This window comes from Ranitomeya variabilis, chromosome 5 (assembly GCF_051348905.1).
Source record: "Ranitomeya variabilis isolate aRanVar5 chromosome 5, aRanVar5.hap1, whole genome shotgun sequence".
Lineage (NCBI taxonomy): Eukaryota > Metazoa > Chordata > Amphibia > Anura > Dendrobatidae > Ranitomeya > Ranitomeya variabilis.
This window is the reverse complement of record NC_135236.1, coordinates 138177438-138200194: the sequence shown is the minus strand read 5'-3', so window position 1 is coordinate 138200194 and position 22757 is coordinate 138177438. Positions and strand designations below refer to the sequence as shown.

At 42.5% G+C, this 22757-nt stretch overlaps 1 protein-coding gene across 3 annotated transcripts in view; it reads right to left on the bottom strand.

Moving 5' to 3' along the window:
- Positions 1–16910: 16910 nt before the first annotated feature.
- The window catches only part of LOC143775358 (protein FAM169B-like), a 75439-nt gene continuing 69592 nt past the window's right edge, over positions 16911–22757 (bottom strand). For 2 of the 3 annotated variants that reach the window (XM_077263393.1, XM_077263394.1), the window contains exon 8: positions 16911–19418. In XM_077263393.1, the coding sequence (XP_077119508.1) occupies positions 19218–19418 (201 nt within the window). In that variant the 3' untranslated portion in view covers positions 16911–19217. Of the gene's footprint in view, positions 19419–20061; positions 20099–22757 lie in introns of all 3 variants that reach the window. The other variant, XM_077263395.1, reaches the window with a different exon arrangement.

The following is a 22757-nucleotide window of genomic DNA, read 5'->3' as shown; positions in this document are numbered from 1 at the left end:
GGGTTATGGTGAAGATGATAGAACTGCGAAACGTTTGTTAAGTCATGCATATATGCAAGGGATTGATAAGTATGTGAGAGAGAAGGTGATGGCAAGTAGACCAGATTGGAGATCCTGCCCCCCAGGCGATCTTGCTAAGATTGCACATGGAATCAGTTTGGACTCACAGAAGCAAAAGACTAAGGTTCACTTTCAGAGGAGTGGACCCTCACAGAGAGGTGGAGGACGTGGACGACCCACTATGGGTCCTAGATTGTGTTACGGATGTAAGAAACCAGGACATTTTAGGAAAGATTGTCGCACAAACCCATACCCAGATAAGGTTCCCACCCCTGCTACCCCCAGACCGACGAATAGATAACTGGCAGCCTGCAACTGTGTCCTCTAGTCACTCCACCTCCCACCCCCGACTGTACAGTACAGGTGAGCCTGCCAGGAGGAACTACAGCAGACTTTCAGGTTGACACGGGAGCTGACAACTCAGTTATCACGCTTTCAGACTGTCCATTACCCTTCCGTGACACCACCGACTTAGTCATGGCCACACCTTTCAATGCGCCGACCCAGACCTTGGGAATGACGGAAACCATTCCCATCTCCATTTGTGGGAAGACCATTCTGACTTAGTTAATGGTAGCCCCCAGGGGACAATGTAATTTGCTAGGTGCTGACGTTTTATGGAAACTACAGGTGGTTATTACTTACCATGATGATGGAACAGTGACTATGACCCCTCGACTTAAACCCAGTACCCTCTGCAGGATTATGGCCCTGGATGCAGCTGCAAGTACTGCAGAAAGTGATCCGCCCACTGCACCTGCCCTGGATCAACTCCCCACTGATCTGTGGGCAAAAGGCAAAACTGATGTGGGAAAACTCAAAGTTCCTCCCATAATAGTCAAATTGAAACCAGGGGTAGCACCACCCCTATTGCGTCAGTACCCCTTAAGTGCTGCTCAGGAGGCTGCAATAGACGCACAGTTACAAAAATTGCTGGAATCAGGGGTTGTTGTGCCTACACAGTCCGTTTGCAACACTCCCCTGTATCCAGTAAAGAAGAAGGTTAGGCCTGGGGAGCCGGTGAATTATAGAATGGTCCATGACCTCAGAGCAGTCAATGCCGCAACAGAACTGCTTGCTCCCTTGGTTCCTAACCCACACACCTTGTTGGCACACATACCTGTTAACAGTATTTGTTTTTCAGTGATTGACTTAGCAAATGCCTTTTTCAGTGTTCCATTGCACCCAGATTGTCAGTATCTTTTTGCTTTTACCTTCCGCAACAAGCAGTATACTTGGACTGTCCTACCACAGGGAGCCCAGACTTCCCTTACTATCTTCTCACAGTGCATGGCACAAGTCCTACAAGGCTGGCATGTTAAAGGAATAGTTCTCATTCAGTATGTTGATGACCTATTGCTGTGTGCTCCTTCTCGTTCTCTGTGTAAAATGGCCATGATCTCTTTACTCTTTTTTCTCCATGAACAGGGGTGCAAGGTATCCAAACAAAAATTACAGTTTTGCTTAAGTACTGTTGTGTTTCTAGGACATTGTCTCTCTCCAGGGAAAAAGCACCTCACCCCTGAGCGAAAACAGGCTATCATGGACATGCAGCCCCCACGGAATTTGCAGGGCCTCCGTGTGTTTCTAGGACTAACTTCCTACTGTCGTCCATGGATTCGTTCTGCCTCCATCTTAATCAACCTCTATATGACTGTATGCAACCTGTCCCCTTCTGCCTTACACCAGAGGCACTTGACTGTTTTTACTCTCTGAAATTATGCATTGTTTCTTCTCCAGCTTTGGGCATCCCCAATTATGTCCTTCCCTTTAACCTCTTTCTTCATGAAAATGCAGGACATGCTACGGTGTACTGACTCAGCTTCATGGAGACAGAGACCTGTTGCTTATTACAGCGGCCGCCTGGATACAGTGGCAAGAGGAAGTCCCTCCTGTGTTCAGGCTGTGTTGTCTGTCCAGCTGTTGCTACACAAGTCTTCAGAGATTGTTTTGGATCACCCACTGATGGTCCATACCCCACATGATGTACATAGTATCCTTAACCAAGTACAACCTAGCCACCTGTCCGTGGCCAGACAGCTGCAACTTCAGTGTGCTATTCTCATGCCTACTAATGTGACTTTGAAAAGGTGCAGTCCTAAACCCCGCTACTCTTCTCCCAGTCCCTATGGATCCAAATGGGGGAGGGGTAGGTGACATGGGAAAGGACACTCTTTTTCTTTCTAAAATGGATCCAGAGGAACAAGATCAGGTTTCCAAACCACATGATTGTCTAGAATTGATGTCTCAGGAAACGGCTGGTCTCCCTACTGTCTCTAGTGTGCCCATACCTAATGTTGATTTTGAGCTTTTTGTAGATGGACCCCGTCACCAAGATGACCAAGGACGCTTCTGTACCGGATATACTGTGGTCTCAGAACATGAGGTAATCAAGGCAGAGTCAATGCCAGCTCATATGTCTGCACAAGAAGCAGAGCTCAAGGCGCTCACAGAAGCATGCAAACTAGCAGAAGGTAAGACTGTAAATATCTACACTGATTCCAGGTATGCTTTTGGCATTGCACACGATTATGGGCCTATCTGGAGAGCCAGGGCTTTCCTGACAGCAAATGGCCACCCCATTAAACATGCTGAGGCAGTCCAGCAACTTATGAATGCACTACAGCTTGCCACCCAAGCAGGCATCATAAAGGTAAAGGCACATACCAAAGGCACTGATGGACAGGCAAAGGGTAACGCACTGGCAGACCAGGCTGCCAAGAAAGCAGCAAGCACTCCTGTAGCCTCTAAAGTACATCACCTAGACACCCCACCATCTCCACTTGTGTCAAAAGACATCTTAGCCCGGTTACAAGAACAGGCAAGTAAGGAGGAGAAAAATAGGTGGCAAGAGATAGGGGCTTGCTCCGATACCGTCACTGGACTATGGGGGAGGGGTGAAAAGGTCTGCCTACCACAGGTACTGTACCCAATGATGGCACAGGTTCTGCACGGGAATGTGCACCACTCGAAGACGGCCATGTGTGACACCCTACAGAAACAATGGATTGCCCCCGGGTTTTCCACCTGCGCAGAAAGGCAGGTACAGAGCTGCATGATATGTGCCACACATAATCAGGGTAGGACAGTGAAAACTCCATCCAAACACACTCCCCGGCCCCTTTACCCATTCCAGAGACTGCAGATTGATTATATTCAGTTGCCTAGGGTAGGGACGTATGAGTATGTGTTGGTCTGCATTGATTTATTTTCAGGTTGGCCAGAAGCCTACCCAGTTGCCAAAGCTACGGCTAAGACAACGGCGAAGAAACTGATGGCTGAGATCATATGCAGGTATGGAGTTCCTGAAGTCATTGAAAGCGATCAGGGTTCCCATTTTACTGGAGAGATCAGGTCAGAGGTAATGACAGCACTGGGGGTAAGTCAAGCATTGCATACTCCATACCATCCACAGAGCAGTGGAAAAGTGGAGACTAAATGGAACTCTTACACTTAAAATCCAGAAGGCAATGGCAGAGACTGGTAAACCATGGACAGAATGCCTTCCTCTGGCTTTGTTTTCAGTAAGATATACCCCAAACAGGAAGACAGGACTGTCACCATATGAGATTCTGTTTGGCAGGGGCCCCAATCTTGGATGTTTCTTTCCACAACAGTTGCAGCTCAAGTACCAGGACTTGACTAGCTATGTGCAGGCCTTACATGGACACCTTGCCAAAGTGCATTTAACTGTCTTCAGTTCTCTTCCAGACCCAGACAAGGTTCCTGGACACCATCCCTCGGAGCCAGGAGACTGGGTAGTGATAAAGCGGCACGTCTGGAAGAGCCTGGTACCAAGATTCGACGGACCATACCAAGTGCTCCTGACCACAGCCACAGCTGTCAAGCTCGAAGGAAAATGTAGTTGGGTCCACGCATCACACTGCAAGCGAGTTAAAGAACCCGACAGCCGATAAAGGAAACATAATGTTTTGGCTGGTTTCGATTTCCATGATATTATGTGTAATCGCATGGGACAGTCTAAATTCTCCAACATCCTTGAACAATAAGTTTGTGCAACATCACCGAAAACTGATAGATGACTTGTTGAGAAATTCCCAGCCCTTATCAGACTGTTGGATCTGTACGCATTCACCAACGTCAGCCACAAGTATCCCCTTCCTAGCTATCCCTGTGTCACCTGAGGAACTGTTTGCCTGGACTGATTGTTCTGACACTTGCCAACAATGCCACGAACAATGTTCAGTTGTGGAACACTACCGTCGGACAGCTGGTGGTCAGATGCTTTCTCTTTCCTAAACCCAGCCAATTGGTTTAAGGGGATCGGGGGCTGGGTAGCTGGGATTTTACAAAGCTTATTGCATATAGTTGTGATTGTCCTTATTGCATATATAGTGTTCAAAATAGTTTTTAAGTGTATCTCTGTATGTGCTGGGAGATCTGTGTTTTGTTTAAAGCAACAATATTGTTTTGCAGTAGAAAGAAATATTGTAAGTTGAAGTTGGAAGTTGAAGGTGAAATATGGTGCCTAGTTTTAGAAGGAAACTTGTAAGTGATTGTTTGTTTATCAGTGTGATTGAAAGATTGGTAAATGATTTACCTGCTTCAAGTTGAGTGGTTGATATATAGCAAATTGAGGATCAACAGAGGATGTGAATTCTGATTGTTTTTGTCACGTTGAAAAAAAGGAAAGTTGTCTATTACTATGACAAAAAACTGGATGTTTTGTGGTGCAAGAAGGAACTGAGAAAGTGACTGAGATTAATGTGTCGGGAAAGCAAACAGTTAAAAATTTGGGACAGAGGGTCTCCCTGCTAGATAATCAGTTTCCGTAGAAGAAGAAGACTTTGAATTTGTGTGATGAAGGTTTTGTAGAAATTAATTAAGTCTGAGAACTGCTGTATTCCGTTTCTGTGTGAAATTTCTAAAATACCTGATGAAAGGGGTACAGCTTATTCAGAATAGTGAATAAAATGGGGGAATGTTAGAGCAGGATCCATTTTATTTTGCTTGCCTTTATTTTGTATAAGTGTTATTAAAGGTCAGAAAAACAAGACATAATTCACAATTCTTCATTGTGCTGTTATCGCTGATTCATAAGAACTAATTGTAGCAGGGAATGTCCTTGGTAAAATAACGAATAATGTACTGTGTAAAAATGTGTTTGCGAAACCATAGGGAGGCAAGGGAGTAATACACTCCGACGCTTAGCCAATATATGGAGAATCCACCTCCAACACAAGAATGCATAAAAAGTGTGTGTAAGCTTAAATAAACTAGAGATATTTCAGATACAGCCCTGGTGTACTGTGTCTTATCTCTCCGGTGCCGTGACGTCATCTCTACAGTGGACTCATCAGAGAGTAGGTCGAGACCTGCGACAACAACCAGTTCTCTGGAATTCATTACCCAGGCAAATCAAATCACACTTATAAGCATGGTCTAATAACACATCTTTTTACACAAACCTATGAAACCTCCTCATTATTTTTTTTCTTTATCATATCAGGGTGTTCTGGTTGCAATCAAGATTCAAACGTGTTAATTTCCAGAAGAAACATATACTAAAGCAAAATTAAATGACAAAATAGCATACATATTCAATGTATTATTGCCTTATTATTAAAGGCTTTAAAAACACAAGAAATTTCAGCTTATGCCATCTCAACTAATTTTTCAATAATATTGCTAAAGTTTTTTAAAATGGCCCCCAGTTGTGGTAGGCTACTTTTATGGTTATTAGAGTAAAAGTTTGTGTATGCCTGGCCTTTCCTATTAATCTCAAATATAACTCAGTTATACGGATAAAGTGTATTCTGTCATTTCACCACAAGAGGTCAGCATGCACTCACAATGGAAATATTCTAGTGGAATGAAGTTGACTGCTCAGAACTTATTCACCGCCTGAAGACCCTGAACTTCACTTCTCTAAATAAGGTCGGATTCACACATCCATGTGTCATGGTCCAAGTACAGACAGCAATGAACAGACTGGCCCGCAGGTCTCTTGGCCCAAACATTACAGTAAACTAAAGGAAAAAAACATTTATAAAGGGTACTGGTCAAGTCTCCAACCGCTATTAACCTGCAGATTTAGGGTTAATATGCAAGTTAATAGCTTTTCAGCGCTGTCCGGATGTCTTAGGCTACTATCACACTAGCGTCGTGCACTGCACGTCGCTATGTGTCGTTCTGGAGAAAAAACGCATCCTGCAAAAGTGCTTGCTGGATGCGTTTTTCTCCTTAGACGTGTATTAGCGACGCAGTGCGACGCATTGCAACACGTCGCATCCATCGTGCGACAGTTGCGTCGTGTTGCGTCGGACCGTCGGCACAAAAAACGTTACATGTAACTTTTTTTGTGCGCCGTGAGCGTCTTTTCCGACCGCGCATGCGCGGCCGGAACTCCGCCCCCGCCTCTCACAATGGGGCAGCGGATGCGATGGAAAAACTGCATCCGCTGCCCCGTTGTGCGGCGCTTTCAATGCTAGCGTCGATGCACTGCAACGTCGCATAGCGACGTGCAGTGCACGACGCTAGTGTGAAAGTAGCCTTACTAAAAGTGTGGCTATTGGCATAAAATGAACTTTATTCCTCCCAGAAGCCGCCGGCTTTCAGTCATGGAAGCAATGCCAAAGAGATTATTTATCACTCACAGCATTATCAAAGGCAGCTGTGAGCACCATGGCACTGACAGCTCGCTCTGTACAGGTACGAAGGAGAAAAATCTGTCAAAGTGCTGAGGCATGCTTACAGCCACCACTCAGTGTACTGAGCGATGATTGTAGCCACCCTGTAGCGCCTCTAGGACTGAAAGTTGGAGGATTACAGTTAATTATCTCCTTACAGTTACACTTTTAGTAAGGAGAACAGACAGCAATATAACTATTAGCCTGCAGAATGACCCTATATCTGCAGGTAAATAGCGTTCGGGAACACAACGGGGTTTCTTTAATTTATCTAGTGAGTCATTTTGCTTTTTCAGAGCCTTTGTGCTACCAGTAATGTGGAAGCTCCTATATTTCCATTAACAGATGACAGACCTGAGTGGGGACTTGCTTTTTTTGTGGATTGAGTTGAAGCTTTTACTGGGAACATTTTACATAGCATTTATGATCATATTTATCCGGCGCTTAACGCAGGGCACTTACATCGGGGTTTACATCTAAATCTCTGAGTGACGTGACAGATGAAACCCCCGAGGGATCCATTCACTATAATGAGGCAGCAGTTATTCTGGTGTCCTTTTCAGAAGTGCACAAAACTGTGGCCTACGGCACTGTTCTGCAATCCTAAAAACACGGACACCGCTGGATTACAGGTCCTATGGAGTCCATAGTGCCTCCATCTGCCTCATTATAGGGAATCTTCTGCCAGAGGTCCTGTCTGAATCACGTATTAGGCCGAGGTCACACTTGCGAGTGTGATGCGAGAAACTAGCACGAGTCTCTCGCATCAATACCAGGCGCTGCCGCCGGCACTCGGGACTGGAGTGTGCGGCTGCATAGAAATACATGCAGCCGCACGCTCCGGCCTCCCGGAGATTTACATGGAAAACCTGGTGTAAGTGACGCACCGCCTTGTGAGATGCAGGGCCTAGTATCTTGGAGGATGGTTCAGTCACGGTGACTCCGATGGCTCTAGCAATCCCTAGGTTCGGTGGCAATTATAAAGGGGGAGACGACGGATATATGAGAATAAGAGTTATGTTGATGCCCGCAAAGGATGAGGCTACGGACGAAAGAAGCATACACCAGGGGTCCCGTGCAAACTTGAAAGATGAACTTTACTGAAGACTTGTAACGATCCTTATATTTTTCAATATAACAGTCATGGGTAGCCGATAAAATTTTTCTTACAATTGCGACGGTCAAAGCCTTTTCTCGGTCCCAGCCTTGGGAGGATGGTGGTAACTTTTCATTTGACTAACTGTGCTGCATGAAGGGGGAGGATCAAACTGACCTTAATCAGATTGGAGTATCCAGGGAATCTGCTGCGTAGTTCTGCAGTTCCTTCTCGTCTCAGCACTCTGTTGCTGTAAGACCCGGGGCACTCCGAATAGGGTGCTATTTTACACCCCACTTGTCCCAATCCAGGAGCCCCAATTTTCTACCTCCTCTCCCCACCAAAACCATCCATAAAGTGCTTTTGTCCCGCACGCACCATCTCCAACTGCCACTTATCTTCAAATCAGAAAAACAATGTCAAACTAAGGCAGAAGAGGGCAGCATAATACTACAAGTTGTAATACCAAAACAAGGCAGGAGAGGGCAGCATAGAATTAAATAGTTTACCTCCTCCCAAGGCAAGACAAGGAGCCGGTGTCACAAGTGTAATCATGTAAGGAATAGAGAACACACTTACCATATGATATATAACATTCATTAGTAATGGCTTTTCTGGTCACTACATAAGCAGTCAGCGCAGAGCGCAGGATAAATATGCGCCGAGCCTTACTGTGATCTTTGGGAGGCAGAATGAAAAAATCAACAGCATGTGAAGAATTGGTTTTATTTATTTTTTATGCTGTTCTTCATGCGATATAAGTGATTAGGGGTTTTTATGTTTGGCTTCTGTCACACACTAAAAGACGCTTTTTATTGCGAAAACTAGTTTTTGCACAGCCACATTTTGAGAGCTATAATTTTTCATTATTTCGGCCAACAGTCATGTTATAACTTTTGTTTTTTTATATACCATTCTGCGTGTGGTAAAATTGGTAAGGCAGCTTTATTCTTCGGGTCAGTACGATTACAGCTATACCACATTTATATTTTTTTTAGGTTTTGTCGCTTTTACATGATAAAAACTATTTTACAGAAAAAAAAATCATTATTTTTGCATCGCTTTGTTCTGAGAGCTAAGAGTTTTATTTTTCTGTTGATGGAGCTGTATGTTGGCTTGTTTTTTGAGGGAAAAGATGAGGTTTTCAGCAGTAGCATTTTTATTTACATTTGTCTTTTTGACAGCGTTTTATTGCACTTTTTGTTCAGAGGTATGATGATAAAGCATTGCTTTTGCCTTTTTTTTACGGTGTTCATTGAAGGGGTTAAATAGTGGGACAGTTTTATAGAGCAGATCGTTAAGGACGCGGTGATACCAAACAGGTGTACTTTTATTGTTTATTTTATTTACATAAATAAATACCATTTATTCAAAAAAATAATGGGATCACATTGCGTTGCCCTGATGGGAGCGCGCAGGGAATGAGATCCCTGCACGTTGCTCATCTATGGTTACTGACAGTGGCATCAGATGGGTTAAATGCCCACGATTGGTGCTAGCACCGATCAGGGGCGTTGCTTCAGGGTGTCAGCTCTAATACAGAGCCCAATTGCTGCGGCGCTCAGCGTGAGGTCGCACGATCGGTGCGCCGTACCTGTACTGCTGTTTGCGGGAAGGCAGCTCCCGCAGAGCAGTACATGTACGGCGCATGTCGAGAAGGGACTATATGTTCACATAGTACATGTTTTTAAAAACACTTCAGCATTTCTTTTTTATATCATGACCTTCATAAACCCCCACCCAAATTGTAATCTTGTAGTTTTCACAATGGCCACTGAGGCCTTTTAACATCATAACTTCCAGTCCTTTCAGGAAGGCCCTAATTCATCATTTGCATTTTTTTAAGTCACTTTCCTTTTTTTTTTCTTGCAGTTTTTGATGCAAAATTCCTCAAAATGCCACATGCAATTCATGATCATAGCTCAAAATTTAAAATGGTCTTTTTTCTCCAGTCTGTTTTTGGGACTTTTTATCAACAAAAGTTGCACGTTTCACAAAATGGCAGAAAAATTGCAACAAAATAATGGCTTACTTAAAATTACACCAGGGGTGGAACTGGAGTGGAGTTATATCACTTGCGACTCTTTAAAAAGTCATTAAATTTGGTGTATCAGGTGAAAACAAATGAAATCATTAAACGGCATCCACAAAGTAGAAAAGAAAAAAACAAACAAAAAAAAGGCAAGTACATTTACAATAGACTTCAAAAATAGCGCAAATAGAATAATTAATTTGGTTAAAAAAAAAAGCACAAAACAGAGAAAGATAGACAAACAGGTGCAAAGACAATGATGAATTGGGGTAAGAAGTTTATAGCTATTTCAGCAGAGGCCGGATTACATTGACAGGTGATGCCTCTAATTACTGCGGATCACACAGGATACATACAATGTATTACAATGGGTGATGTAACAGCTGATCCGCACTTCACAATTACTTTTACATACGTTCATTAGATGTTTCAATACAAAAGATAGGGTCTGAGTTAGTCTACTGTTTACTAATGTATTTATGAATTTCCTGAAACAACAGGAAGTAGGAGTCTAAATTAGCCCCAGTGAGCTGCGTGAATATTAGATTTTTATTTTTAAATGTGATATGCTAAAAAAAAGCCCAAATTAAAATGAAACTTATATATTATATAGAGTCATTACAAACAGAGTGATCTATTTTAAATGTTTATTTCTGTTAATGTTGATGATTATGTTTTACAGCCAATGAAAACCCAAAGGTCATTATCTCAGTAAATTACAATAATTAACAAAAAAACACCTACAAAGGCTTCTAAAGTGTTTAAAATGGTCCCTTAGTCTGTTTCAGTAGGCTCCACAATCATGGGGAAGACTGCTGACTTGACAGATGTCCAGAAGGCAGTCATTGACATACTCCACAAGGAGGGTAAGCCACAAAAGGTCATTGCTAAAAAAAGCTGACTGTTCACAGAGTGCTGTATCCAAGCATATTAATGGAAAGTTGAGTGGAAGGAAAAAGTGTGGTAGAAAACGTTGCACAAGCAACCGGGATAACCGTAGCCTTGAAAGGATTGTTAAGAAAAGGCAATGCAAAAATTTGGGGGAGATTCACAAGGAGTGGACTGCTGCTGGAGTCATTGCTTCAAGAGCCACCACACACAGACGTATCCAGGACATTGAGAACAAGTGTCGCATTCCTTGTGTCAAGCCACCCATGACCAATAGACAATGCCAGAAGCATCTTACCTGGGCCAAGGAGAAAAAGAACTGGACTGTTGCTCAGTGGTCTAAGGTGTTGTTTTCAGATGAAAGTAAATTTTGCATTTTTTGGGAAATCAAGGTCCCAGAGTCTGGAGGAAGAGTGGAGAGGCCACAATCCAAGCTACTTGAGGTCTAGTGTGAAGTATCCACAATCAGTGATGGTTTGGGGAGCCATGTCATCTGCTGGTGTAGGTCCACTGTGTTTTATCAAGACCAAAGTCAGTGCTGTCGTCTACCAGGGAATTTTAGAGCACTTCATGCTTCCCTCTGCTGACAAGCTTTTCTGAGATGGAAATTTCATTCACAAGCAGGACTTGGCATCTGTCCACACTGCCAAAAGTACCAATACCTGGTTTACAAACAACAGTATCACTGTGCTTGATTGGCAGCAAACTCGCCTGCCCTTAACCCCATAGAGAATCTATGGAGTATTGTCAAGAGGAAGATGAGACACCAGACCCAACAATGCAGACGAGCTGAAGGCTGCTATCAAAGCAACCTGGGCTGCCATAACACCTCAGCAGTGCCACAGACTGATCGCCTCCATGCCACGCCGCATGCAGTAATTGATGCAAAAGGAGCCATGATCAAGTATTGATGCATTTACTGAACATACATTTCGGTAGACCAACATTTTGGATTTTACAATAATTTTTCAATCTGGTGTCATAAAGTATTCTAATTTACTGAGATAATGACTTTTGGGTTTTCATTGGCTGTAAGCCATAATCCTCAACATTAACAGAAATTTACATAGTTACATAGTTATTAAGGTTGAAAGAAGACTGTAAGTCCATCTAGTTCAACCCATAGCCTAACCTAACATGCCCTAACATGTTGATCCAGGGGAAGGCAAAAAAACCCCATGTGGCAAAGAGTAACTCCACCATGGGGAAAAAAATTCCTTCCCGACTCCACATACGGCAATCAGACTAGTTCCCTGGATCAATGCCTTATCAAGGAATCTAGTGTATATACCCTGTAACATTATACTTTTCCAGAAAGGTATCCAGTCCCCTCTTAAATTTAATTAATGAATCACTCATTACAACATCATACGGCAGAGAGTTCCATAGTCTCACTGCTCTTACAGTAAAGAATCCGCGTCTGTTATTATGCTTAAACCTTCTTTCCTCCAGACGTAGAGGATGCCCCCTTGTCCCTGTCTCAGGTCTATGATTAAAAAGATCATCAGAAAGGTCTTTGTACTGTCCCCTCATATATTTATACATTAACATAAGATCACCCCTTAGTCTTCGTTTTTCCAAACTAAATAGCCCCAAGTGTAATAACCTATCTTGGTATTGCAGACCCCTCAGTCCTCTAATAATCTTGGTCGCTCTTCTCTGCACCCGCTCCAGTTCAGCTATGTCTTTCTTATACACCGGAGACCAGAACTGTGCACAGTATTCTAAGTGTGGTCGAACTAGTGACTTGTATAGAGGTAAAATTATGTTCTCCTCATGAGCATCTATGCCTCTTTTAATACATCCCATTATTTTATTTGCCTTTGTAGCAGCTGCCTGACACTGGCCACTGAATATGAGTTTGTCATCCACCCATACTCCCAGGTCTTTTTCATTGACGGTTTTGCCCAGAGTTTTAGAATTAAGCACATAGTTATACATCGTATTACTTCTACCCAAGTGCATGACCTTACATTTATCCCCATTAAAGCTCATTTGCCATTTATCAGCCCAAGCTTCTAGTTTACATAAATCATCCTGTAATATAAAATTGTCCTCCCCTGTATTGATTACCCTGCAGAGTTTAGTGTCATCTGCAAATATTGAAATTCTACTCTGAATGCCCCCTACAAGGTCATTAATAAATATGTTAAAAAGAAGAGGGCCCAATACTGACCCCTGTGGTACCCCACTGCTAACCGCGACCCAGTCCGAGTGTGCTCCATTAATAACCACCCTTTGTTTCCTATCCCTGAGCCAGCTCTCAACCCACTTACACATATTTTCCCCTATCCCCATTACTCTCATTTTATGTAACAACCTTTTGTGTGGCACCGTATCAAAAGCTTTGGAAAAGTCCATATATACTACGTCCACTGGGTTCCCTTGGTCCAGTCCTGAACTTACCTCTTCATAGAAGCTGATCAAATTAGTCTGACATGAACGGTCCCTAGTAAACCCGTGCTGATACTGGGTCATGAGGTTATTCCTCTTCAGATACTCCAGTATAGCATCCCTTAGAATGCCCTCCAGGATTTTACCCACAGTAGAGGTTAAACTTACTGGCCTATAATTTCCGAGTTCAGTTTTTGTCCCCTTTTTGAATATTGGCACCACATTTGCTATACGCCAGTCCTGTGGTACAGACCCTGTTATTATGGACTCTTTAAAGATTAAAAATAATGGTCTATCAATGACTGTACTTAATTCCTGCAGTACTCGGGGGTGTATCCCATCCGGGCCCGGAGATTTGTCAATTTTAGTTATTTTTAGACGCCGCTGTACTTCCTGCTGGGTTAAGCAGGTGACATTTAATGGGGAATTTTTATCACTAGTCATTTTGTCTGCCATGGGATTTTCTTTTGTAAATACTGATGAAAAAAAGTCATTTAGCATATTGGCTTTTTCCTCATCCTCATCCACCATTTCACCCAGACTATTTTTAAGGGGGCCAATACTGTCATTTTTTAGTTTCTTACTATTTATATAGTTAAAGAATATTTTGGGATTATTTTTACTCTCTCTGGCAATGAGTCTCTCTGTCTCAATCTTTGCTGCCTTGATTTGCTTTTTACAGAATGTATTTAATTTTCTGTATTTATTTAATGCCTCCTCACTACCTACTTCCTTTAATTCTCTAAATGCTTTCTTTTTGTCCCTTATTGCGCCCCTTACAGCTCTATTTAGCCATATTGGTTTCCTCCTATTTCTAGTATGTTTATTCCCATACGGTATATACTGTGCACAGGTCCTATCCAGGATGCTAATAAACGTCTCCCATTTTCTTTGTGTATTTTTGTGTCTCAGGATATCGTCCCAGTTAATTGCACCAAGATCCTCTCTCATCCGTTGGAAATTTGCCCTCCTGAAGTTTAGTGTCCTTGTCACCCCCCTACTACCCATCTTATTAAAGGTTACATGAAAACTTATTATTTTGTGATCACTATTCCCCAAGTGACCCCCAACACTTATATTTGATATGCGGTCTGGCCTGTTGGTTAATATTAGGTCTAGCAGTGCCCCCCTCCTTGTTGGGTCCTGAACCAGTTGTGAAAGGTAATTGTCTCTCATAGTTGTCAAAAACCGATTACCTTTGCTGGAACTGCAGGTTTCTGTTCCCCAATCTATTTCAGGGTAGTTGAAGTCCCCCATAATAATGACTTCTCCTTGAGTCGCAGCTTCATCTATTTGCTTTACGAGGATATTCTCCATTGCTTCCATTATTTTCGGAGATTTATAACAAACCCCTATCAGTAATTTATTATTTTTTCCCCCTCCCCTTATCTCCACCCACAGAGACTCTACATTTTCATTAGATTCACCTATATTATCACGCAGGATGGGTTTTAAGGTCGATTTTACATACAGACACACCCCTCCCCCTCGCTTATCTGTACGGTCATTTCTGAAAAGGCTATAGCCCTGCAAGTTAACAGCCCAGTCATGGCTCTCATCCAGCCACGTCTCAGATATCCCCACCATGTCATAATTATGCTCCAACAACATTAGTTCTAATTCATCCATTTTGTTGGCGAGGCTTCTGGCATTAGTATACATGCACTTGATGTTCCTCTCTGTACCTCTATTCTTTCTTAAATTACTAACTGTTCTAACCCCAACCCCCATGCCACCGCCACCCCCAACTTCCTTATTTGTGCCCAGGTCTCTATCTGCACTATCTTCCCCTCCTATAAAATGAATACCCTCCCCCCCAATCCCTAGTTTAAACACTCCTCCAACCTTCTAGCCATTTTCTCCCCCAGCACAGCTGCACCTTCCCCATTGAGGTGCAGCCCGTCCCTAGCGTAGAGCCTGTAGCCAACTGAGAAGTCGGCCCAGTTCTGCAGGAACCCAAACCCCTCCTTCCTACACCAATTCTTGAGCCACTTATTAACCTCCCTAATCTCCCGTTGCCTCTCTGGCGTGGCACGTGGTACAGGCAGTATTTCGGAAAATACCACGTTGGAGGTCCTTGCTTTCAGCTTGCAGCCTAATTCCCTGAAATCATCTTTAAGGACCTTCCACCTACCTCTAACTTTGTCATTTGTGCCAATGTGCACCATGACCGCTGGGTCCTCACCAGCCCCTCCCAGTAATCTGTCCACCCGATCAGCGATGTGTCGGACTCGAGCGCCAGGTAGGCAGCACACCGTCCGACGATCCCTGTCTTTGTGACAGATTGCCCTATCTGTTCCCCTAATAATTGAGTCCCCCACTACCAGCACCTGTCTGGCCTGCCCTGCTCTCCTTTTTCCCTCCTTACTGGAGCAGTCACTCCTCCGGCTTTCAGAGGACATGCCTGGCTGCAGCAGTGCTACCCCTGTACTGGCACCCCCCTCATCTGCCAACTTAGCAAACTTATTGGGGTGTGCCAGATCAGGACTAGCCTCCCTGGCACTCTTCCCTCTACCCCGCCTTCTATCTGTCACCCAGCTAACTGCCACACTGTCCTGCAGCTCCATCCTACCATCCCCCTCCTCATCTATCCCATTGAGCGTCTGCTCTGTGAGCAGAAGACTCCTCTCCATATTGTCTAGGGATCTCAGTGTTGCCAGCTGCACATTTAGATCCAGTATCTGGGTTTCCAAATGCCCAATGTGCTCACATCTCGCACAGCAGTATGCACCCTCGACCGGCTGGTCAAGGACTGCATACATGTGGCAAGATGTACACTGGATGGCATTAACAATTGTGGAGCACATTTCCTAATGGGGATTGCACCACACAGAAACGTTAATTAAAAATAAATACAAAGTATTAATTAAACCAAAAAAAAAAAAAAAACAGAAGCAATTCCTCCCTTGGAAACTCCCTGATTCCCAAGTCACTGAATCACAAGTCACACACACCGCCGTTCACACTTACGCTCAGGTCACACTCAGCTCGCTCACACTCGCTGTGCTGAAGATTTATAGATTTTTTTTTTTTTTTTTTCTCTATCTCCCCTCAACAGCAATCCACCTTGCTGTTCAGATGCACTTCCAAAAAAACTAAACACTTGAAAATAAACACTTGAAATAGATTACTCTGTCTTTAATGACTCTATATATGAGTGTCACTTTTTGTATTGAAGAACTGAAATAAATTAAACTTTTTGATGATATTCTAATTTTGTGAGAAGCACCTGTATATCCTTTGTCCTTCCCCCAATATCATTTCACAGGGATGGCCACTTAGAATGTCTGTAGTAGCCAATATGGACTAAAATGTGTACGACTACATCAGGGTAACGATCGTTAACCAGACAATTTTTTGCATAGTCACCATAAAAGACATTGTACTAAGACTGTACTGTGATTGATGAGGGTCTCACCGCTTAGACCCCTTCACCCATACCAAGAACTGGGCTCTGTAGTTCCCCATTTAAATAAAGTAAAGGACACAGTGATCCAGTTATTGTCTCAGGAACATGGCCCAAGTACAGCGCTCAGTTACCTCCATCAAGTTCATAGACAATGGATAGAGTGGTGCATGCTCGACCATAGCGCAATTCAAATGGGGGACTCCAGAGACCCATTGTCAGAAATCATTGGGTCCTGTGAATAGGTTATCACTTGTAATCTTGGTACCACTTCTTTATGGCTGATTTGTTCAAAGACTCTTCATGTAACACAACTACTACTATAGTACAGAAAAACATCTCTGTAAAAAAAACGGCCGACCAAAATGAAAACACAGCATTGCGTGAGAGCAGAAAAGGTTTATTGTTATTATGATTGCAAAAGAGTAGTCCGCACACTATAAATCTGCCCATTTAGAAAGCAATCATGTGAAATTAAATTATATACAAAAAAATCAATACAAAATTATAGTGCAATATATCAGAGCATAGCAGCATCCCACAGTGAACCCAAGGTATACAAATCACACAAGGCACACTTACACAGTCTGTATCAGGTTATCACTTTTCTAATGTCCCTTGTAATGCTAAAACTACCAATATAAATGATTCTTACAGATAAGATCCCAAGAAAGCGTTCTTTTATTGCCCAAATCATATGGACCGGATGTTCTCCTAGTGTATTTAGCATTTAAATGTAAGTCTCCCGCCATTATCTAAATAGTGCAAACAATGAATTGATTAAATAACATTTATTTTTAAAAGTTAAAAAAATAAAATAAACCCCTATTATAAAAATATTGCTGTATTCTTATGTAAAGTCTACAATTCTAGTCATTGTTACTGTATACCAATATCTAGGAAAGCGCAGTGGATACAAAATTAAGCATCATATAGAAGCTTATCACGCAGCTTTCCAAGAGCCCTGAGTGGCATATCTGTGCGACACAAAAGACTTACCACTGCATAATTAGAAGGTTTGTTCTGGATTTTTTACATTTCAGATAACAGGAAATGTGAATAACCAATTCGGTCTATCCAGCCCTGGTGATCTGTGGTCCTTGACTATTTTTGCTTGTTTTCCTGCAGTGATAGCATCATCCATATGAACGTTACAGCCAAATCACTGGCCTCATTGGTCATTGTTAGGGTTCAAGTAGAGACGTGGGTTCATGAAGCTGCAAGACAGGATGGACACATGAACCCAACAAGTTGGCACAGCAGATTGAAAGGCACTATGGGCTATGCTGGATGGCAGGCAAATGAGCAAGGCAGGACACACCGAAAGCCAAATAAAAAGTAGGGCAGATGAATAAAATGACAGATCCAAAGCAGAAATTGGATGTAGGTGGTAGAATCCACAGCAGATTGTAGCATAACGTGAACAAACTAATATCAGTTCATAATGCTTATAGCAAACAATTGGTTAACCATCACAAACAGTTGAAGCAAGTCGAAAAATCCAAGCAGAATGCAGCATAAAGTAAAGAATCTAATAACAGTCTGAAATGCTTACAGCAAACAATTGATTAACCAGCAGGTCTTTTAGAACAGTAGATGCAAATCGCAAAAAAAACTCACGAGTCTGAGGAGATGATAGCAACAGAAGAAACTTGATGGTTACAAATGCCAAACAATCAGCAACTGAACACATTTCAGTCTCAATATTCAAACACAGAGGTGTGTTAAAGGGGACCATAAAAGGCTCCGAGAGATGATGTCACTGAGGCACACCGAGCCACTTGTAAGACCCAATGTGGAGCACAGCAAACGCCAGCGGCCATAGGGCAAGGGAGCAGAACAGGGCACTGAAAATAAGAAAAAGGTGAGTAACGGATTTGTGCCATACATTCCATCATCCACTCTGAAGCCAATAATGGGCCGAAGTTGTCACATGGATGTATGCGACATCATCACTGCAGGGATTCAAACTAACACCAAAGCATCACGTAGGTAGTATTGCGGCATTAAACAGGTGAGAATTAGATACTTTCAATTTGTCATATTGCCAGCTACTTGTCTTGAAAATTTTGGGAATATTGTAATAACTATTATTTTAATAACTTAGCAGTAGAAGGCCTAAGACTATAAATTATTTCATTTTGGGTTTTTTTCGCCTAGCAATATACAGTATTATTATAGCGCCATTTATTCCATGGCAGGTGTACATAATAAACATAATACAGTAGACTTGATACAATTGTCTGTAACTGGCTCCTGCTTCTTTCTCTTACTAAACATTAAAATGAATGAACAATTTCGGTAAGTCCTCCATTTACTATTTCTCTTTCACACGATACAACATACAGTGCATATGAAGAAAAAAAACAACTCAGGTGACTCCCTGCAGTAACACAACGATAACAATAGATGGCAGCACTAATTTAACTTTAGTCTTGCATTCAAAAAAACACCCGTCTTGTTTCTGGTAATTTACCTTTAGATTGTATTATAAGTAATGTACTGCTTGCAATCAAAGTCCGTGCAGAGTAATAAAGTTATAGTGCAATGTAAATCATGGCTTATTTCACTCCTCACTGTGATTCAATACATCTTATAGTTTCCCTACATTCAGAATGGCGGGTTATAAATAATAATTCACCATCTGTGCAGCATAAAATAAGGACTAGTATGATGCGACCCGCAGTCACATCAGCACATTTTACTTTGCTTTCTCTCATAGACCCTCTGCACGTGAGTCTTCCTCTTCTTGCCGAGGTGCGGAGTTGAGTATCCAGTATTCCGGTCATCCTCAGAGACGGTGCTTCCTCTGTCAGTATCCCTCTGACTCTCTGGCGTGGAAATCTCCCCTTCTGTGGGCTCAGATAAGGTCTTCGTAGAACGGCTCGCTCTCTACAATAAGAAGCAGAAAACAGTATTTACCCGGATCTACCATGTCAGCATTTAACCGCATTCAGTGCAGAGAATCTACAGCCTCAGTGGATCTGGAGATCCTCAACTGTGAAGGAACTGGACGGTCAAGAGCTTGTGAGAAGAATAGAAGCAGCTTTTGGTCTTGACGGAAGCAATTTTTTTTCCCACACGCCACTCAGTCCATGCGCTATCCTTTTTGCTCACGGACAGAATAGGGGCTTGGCTCATCTGAACAAGGCTTTATGCTGAATGTGGGTGACCATGAACATAACATTGGGGTTTCAAATATTCTGAAATGGACACAAATTAAATTCTATGTGGTGTATTTGTGCGGCACTTAACTTAAATCTATTGTCCCCAGTTATCAGCCCTCTCAGGATTGAGGTAGAATTACAGAGGTTCTCCTCATAAGGGCTATGTTCACACTTTGTGCTTTCCTGCGTTTTTTTTCCACAGGCAAAACCTGATCCCTTGGCAGTAAAGAAACTGCTCACAAAAAACAGGTTTTCCTGAGTTTTTATTGTCACTTGTGCATGCTAATAAGGTTTAGTGCCCCCCCCAAAAAAAAAATAAAAATAAACCATGATACAACTTTTAGTTTTTTTTCACCAAAACTGAATACCTGCGTTTCTTGCTGCGTTTTTGCACTTTCTTGTTGCCTTCGATGGGTAAGAAAAAAAAATACTGTATGAGGTGATATGCTGCAATTTTCAAAAAAGCAGTTTTCCAATTCAGTCAGTAAAAAATACCAGTAAGACTTAAGAGAACACACAGGCGCTCATAGGGTGTATGCAGGCTGAGGCTGCTGGTGGTTTGACAGGCTGAGTGTGCAATCCTGCCTAAATCCCGCATGCACTGTATAAATATGTATCACAAAACTACCGCGCTACAGTCCCGCTGAAATGCGCTAAATAAGTGTGGAGTATGGGACGGCCCCTGGCCAGTGACAACACAAGGAATGCAGAACTTACTCGTTCCCAGTGTAGCTTACATCCCGGTCATCCGGTGCTAGTGTAGTCCTCGTGGAGTGGGTAGTGTACAGTGGGAGCGTCCTCCCGTTGCCGTGCCTCCCCTGGCACTCGTGATGACGCAAAAACTCGACGTGCTCTGGCCGGAAGCATTGCCGTGTAGTTTACATTTTTACCACCAAAATTATATCTTAGCCCCAAATTTAACTTTTTCAAACTAGGAAAATGGTAAAAATGGCATCAAAATTTGTCCAACAATTTCTGCTGAATGTAGAAATACCCCGTATGTGGCTGTACAGTACTACTTTGTCATACGAAGTGACTCTGGAGGGATGGAGCGCTATTTGCCTCCTGGAGTGCAGATTTTCCGTGACTAGTTTGCGGATTCCATATAAAGAGCCCCTAAGTGCTAGAAAAGCAGAAGTGACCCCATTTTGGAAATTATACCCCTTTGTGAATGTATCTACAAGTGTAGTGACGATTTTGACTCCATGGGTGTTTTTAAGAAACAGGCAGCAGTGGATGTTGCCGAGTGAAAATTGCCAACTGTAACATACTGATCACTACAGTGTACTGGTCACTGCAATGGCAGTCACCAGCATGTTATGCCCAGCCCATGCATCTGAAGACATGCACCCATCACTACAGGAATGCCAAACATGTGGACACTATATGTGGTTTAGACATACTGGGGCTCAGAAGGGAGGGGGCATTTGGATATAAGAGCGCAGAATTTCCTGAATTTCTTTTAGAGGGTGAGAAGCCATTTTGCTTTTCCAGAGCCTTTGTACTACCAGTAACGTGGAAGCCCCCTATATTTCCATTGACAGACCTGAGTGGGGACTTGCTTTTTTGTGGATTGAGTTGAAGCTTTTATTGGGAACATTTTTCATAACATTTGGGACCACATTTATCCGGCGCGCTATGCTGAGCACTTACTTTGTGGTTTCCATTTAAATCTCTGAGTGATGCGATTCAGATGAAACCCCCGAGGGATCCATTCACTATAATAAGGCAGCAGTGTTAGTCTGGACTCCATCTGGCTTCTGTTCAGTGTTGTCCTTCTTTTCAGAAGTGTACAAAACTGTGGCAAACGGCACTTTTATGCAATCCTAAAAAGATGGACACCGCCAGATCAGAGGTCAAAAGGCGTCCACAGTGCCCAAGTCTGCCTCATTACAGAAAAACTTCCGCCGGGAGTTCCGTCCGAATCCCTTTTTTCAGACATTTACATGGAAACCCCGATGTAAGCGCAGAGAGCAGGATAAACACCGAGTCTTACTGTGATCTTTGGGATGCAGAATGAACAAATCAAAAGCAGATGGAAAATTGGTTTTATTTATCTTTTACGCCGTTCCTAATGCCGTATAAGTGATTAGGCGACTTTATTCTTTGGGTTGGTGCGATTATGGCGATACCAGATTTATGTCTGGTTTTTATATTTGGATGCGGTCACATACTAAAAGACACCTTTTTATTGCAAAAACTAGTTTTCGCATCCCCATACTTTGCCAAAATATGGAAAAATTATAATTTTCAGACAGTCATGTGAGTTGACGTTTTTTTGGTACCAATTTTGGGCATATGACATTTTTTGATCACTTTCTATTCTGATTTTTGGGAGGCAGAATTAACAAAAACCTGCAATTCAGCAATTGTTTTGGTTTTTTTAGGTCGTTCCATGTATGGTAAAATTGATAAGGCAGTTTTATTCTTCGGGTCAGTACGATTACAACGATAACCCATTTATATAGCTTTTTATGTTTTGGTGCTTTTACACAAAAAAACAATTATTTTTGCATCACTTTATTCTGAGAGCTATGACTTTATTTTTCTGCTGATAAGCCGCCATAAAGCTCTGAAAATGTCTTCTTGTCCCACAAAAACAGTGGTACCATTTTTATTTACATGCGTTTTAGTGCACTTTGTGTTTACTGAAGGAGTTAACTTGTGGGACAGTTTTATAGAGCGGGTCGTTACAGACGTGGCAATACCAAATATGTGTACTTTTTCAGGTTTTTTTTTACATAAATAAATGTATTTATTAGAAAAATGTTGATTCTTTTTTGTTCTTTATTTGGGGATTTAAAAAAAAAAATATTTTTACACTTTTTAATAATTTTTTTTTTACATTTCACTATACAGTATCAGATCGCTGATCTGATGCTCTGAAATTCTTCTGCACTGCAGAGCATTGGAGCAGTGTCTGACAGGCAGGGAAGGAGGCATGTCAGCGCCTGCTCTCAGCAGACGCTCACAAGCCACCTTCCCTGCAGAACCCTGAAGGACCCCGCAGCAATTTTGGGGCCAGGGGTCTTCATGGAGACCATCAAAACAATGCAATCGCACT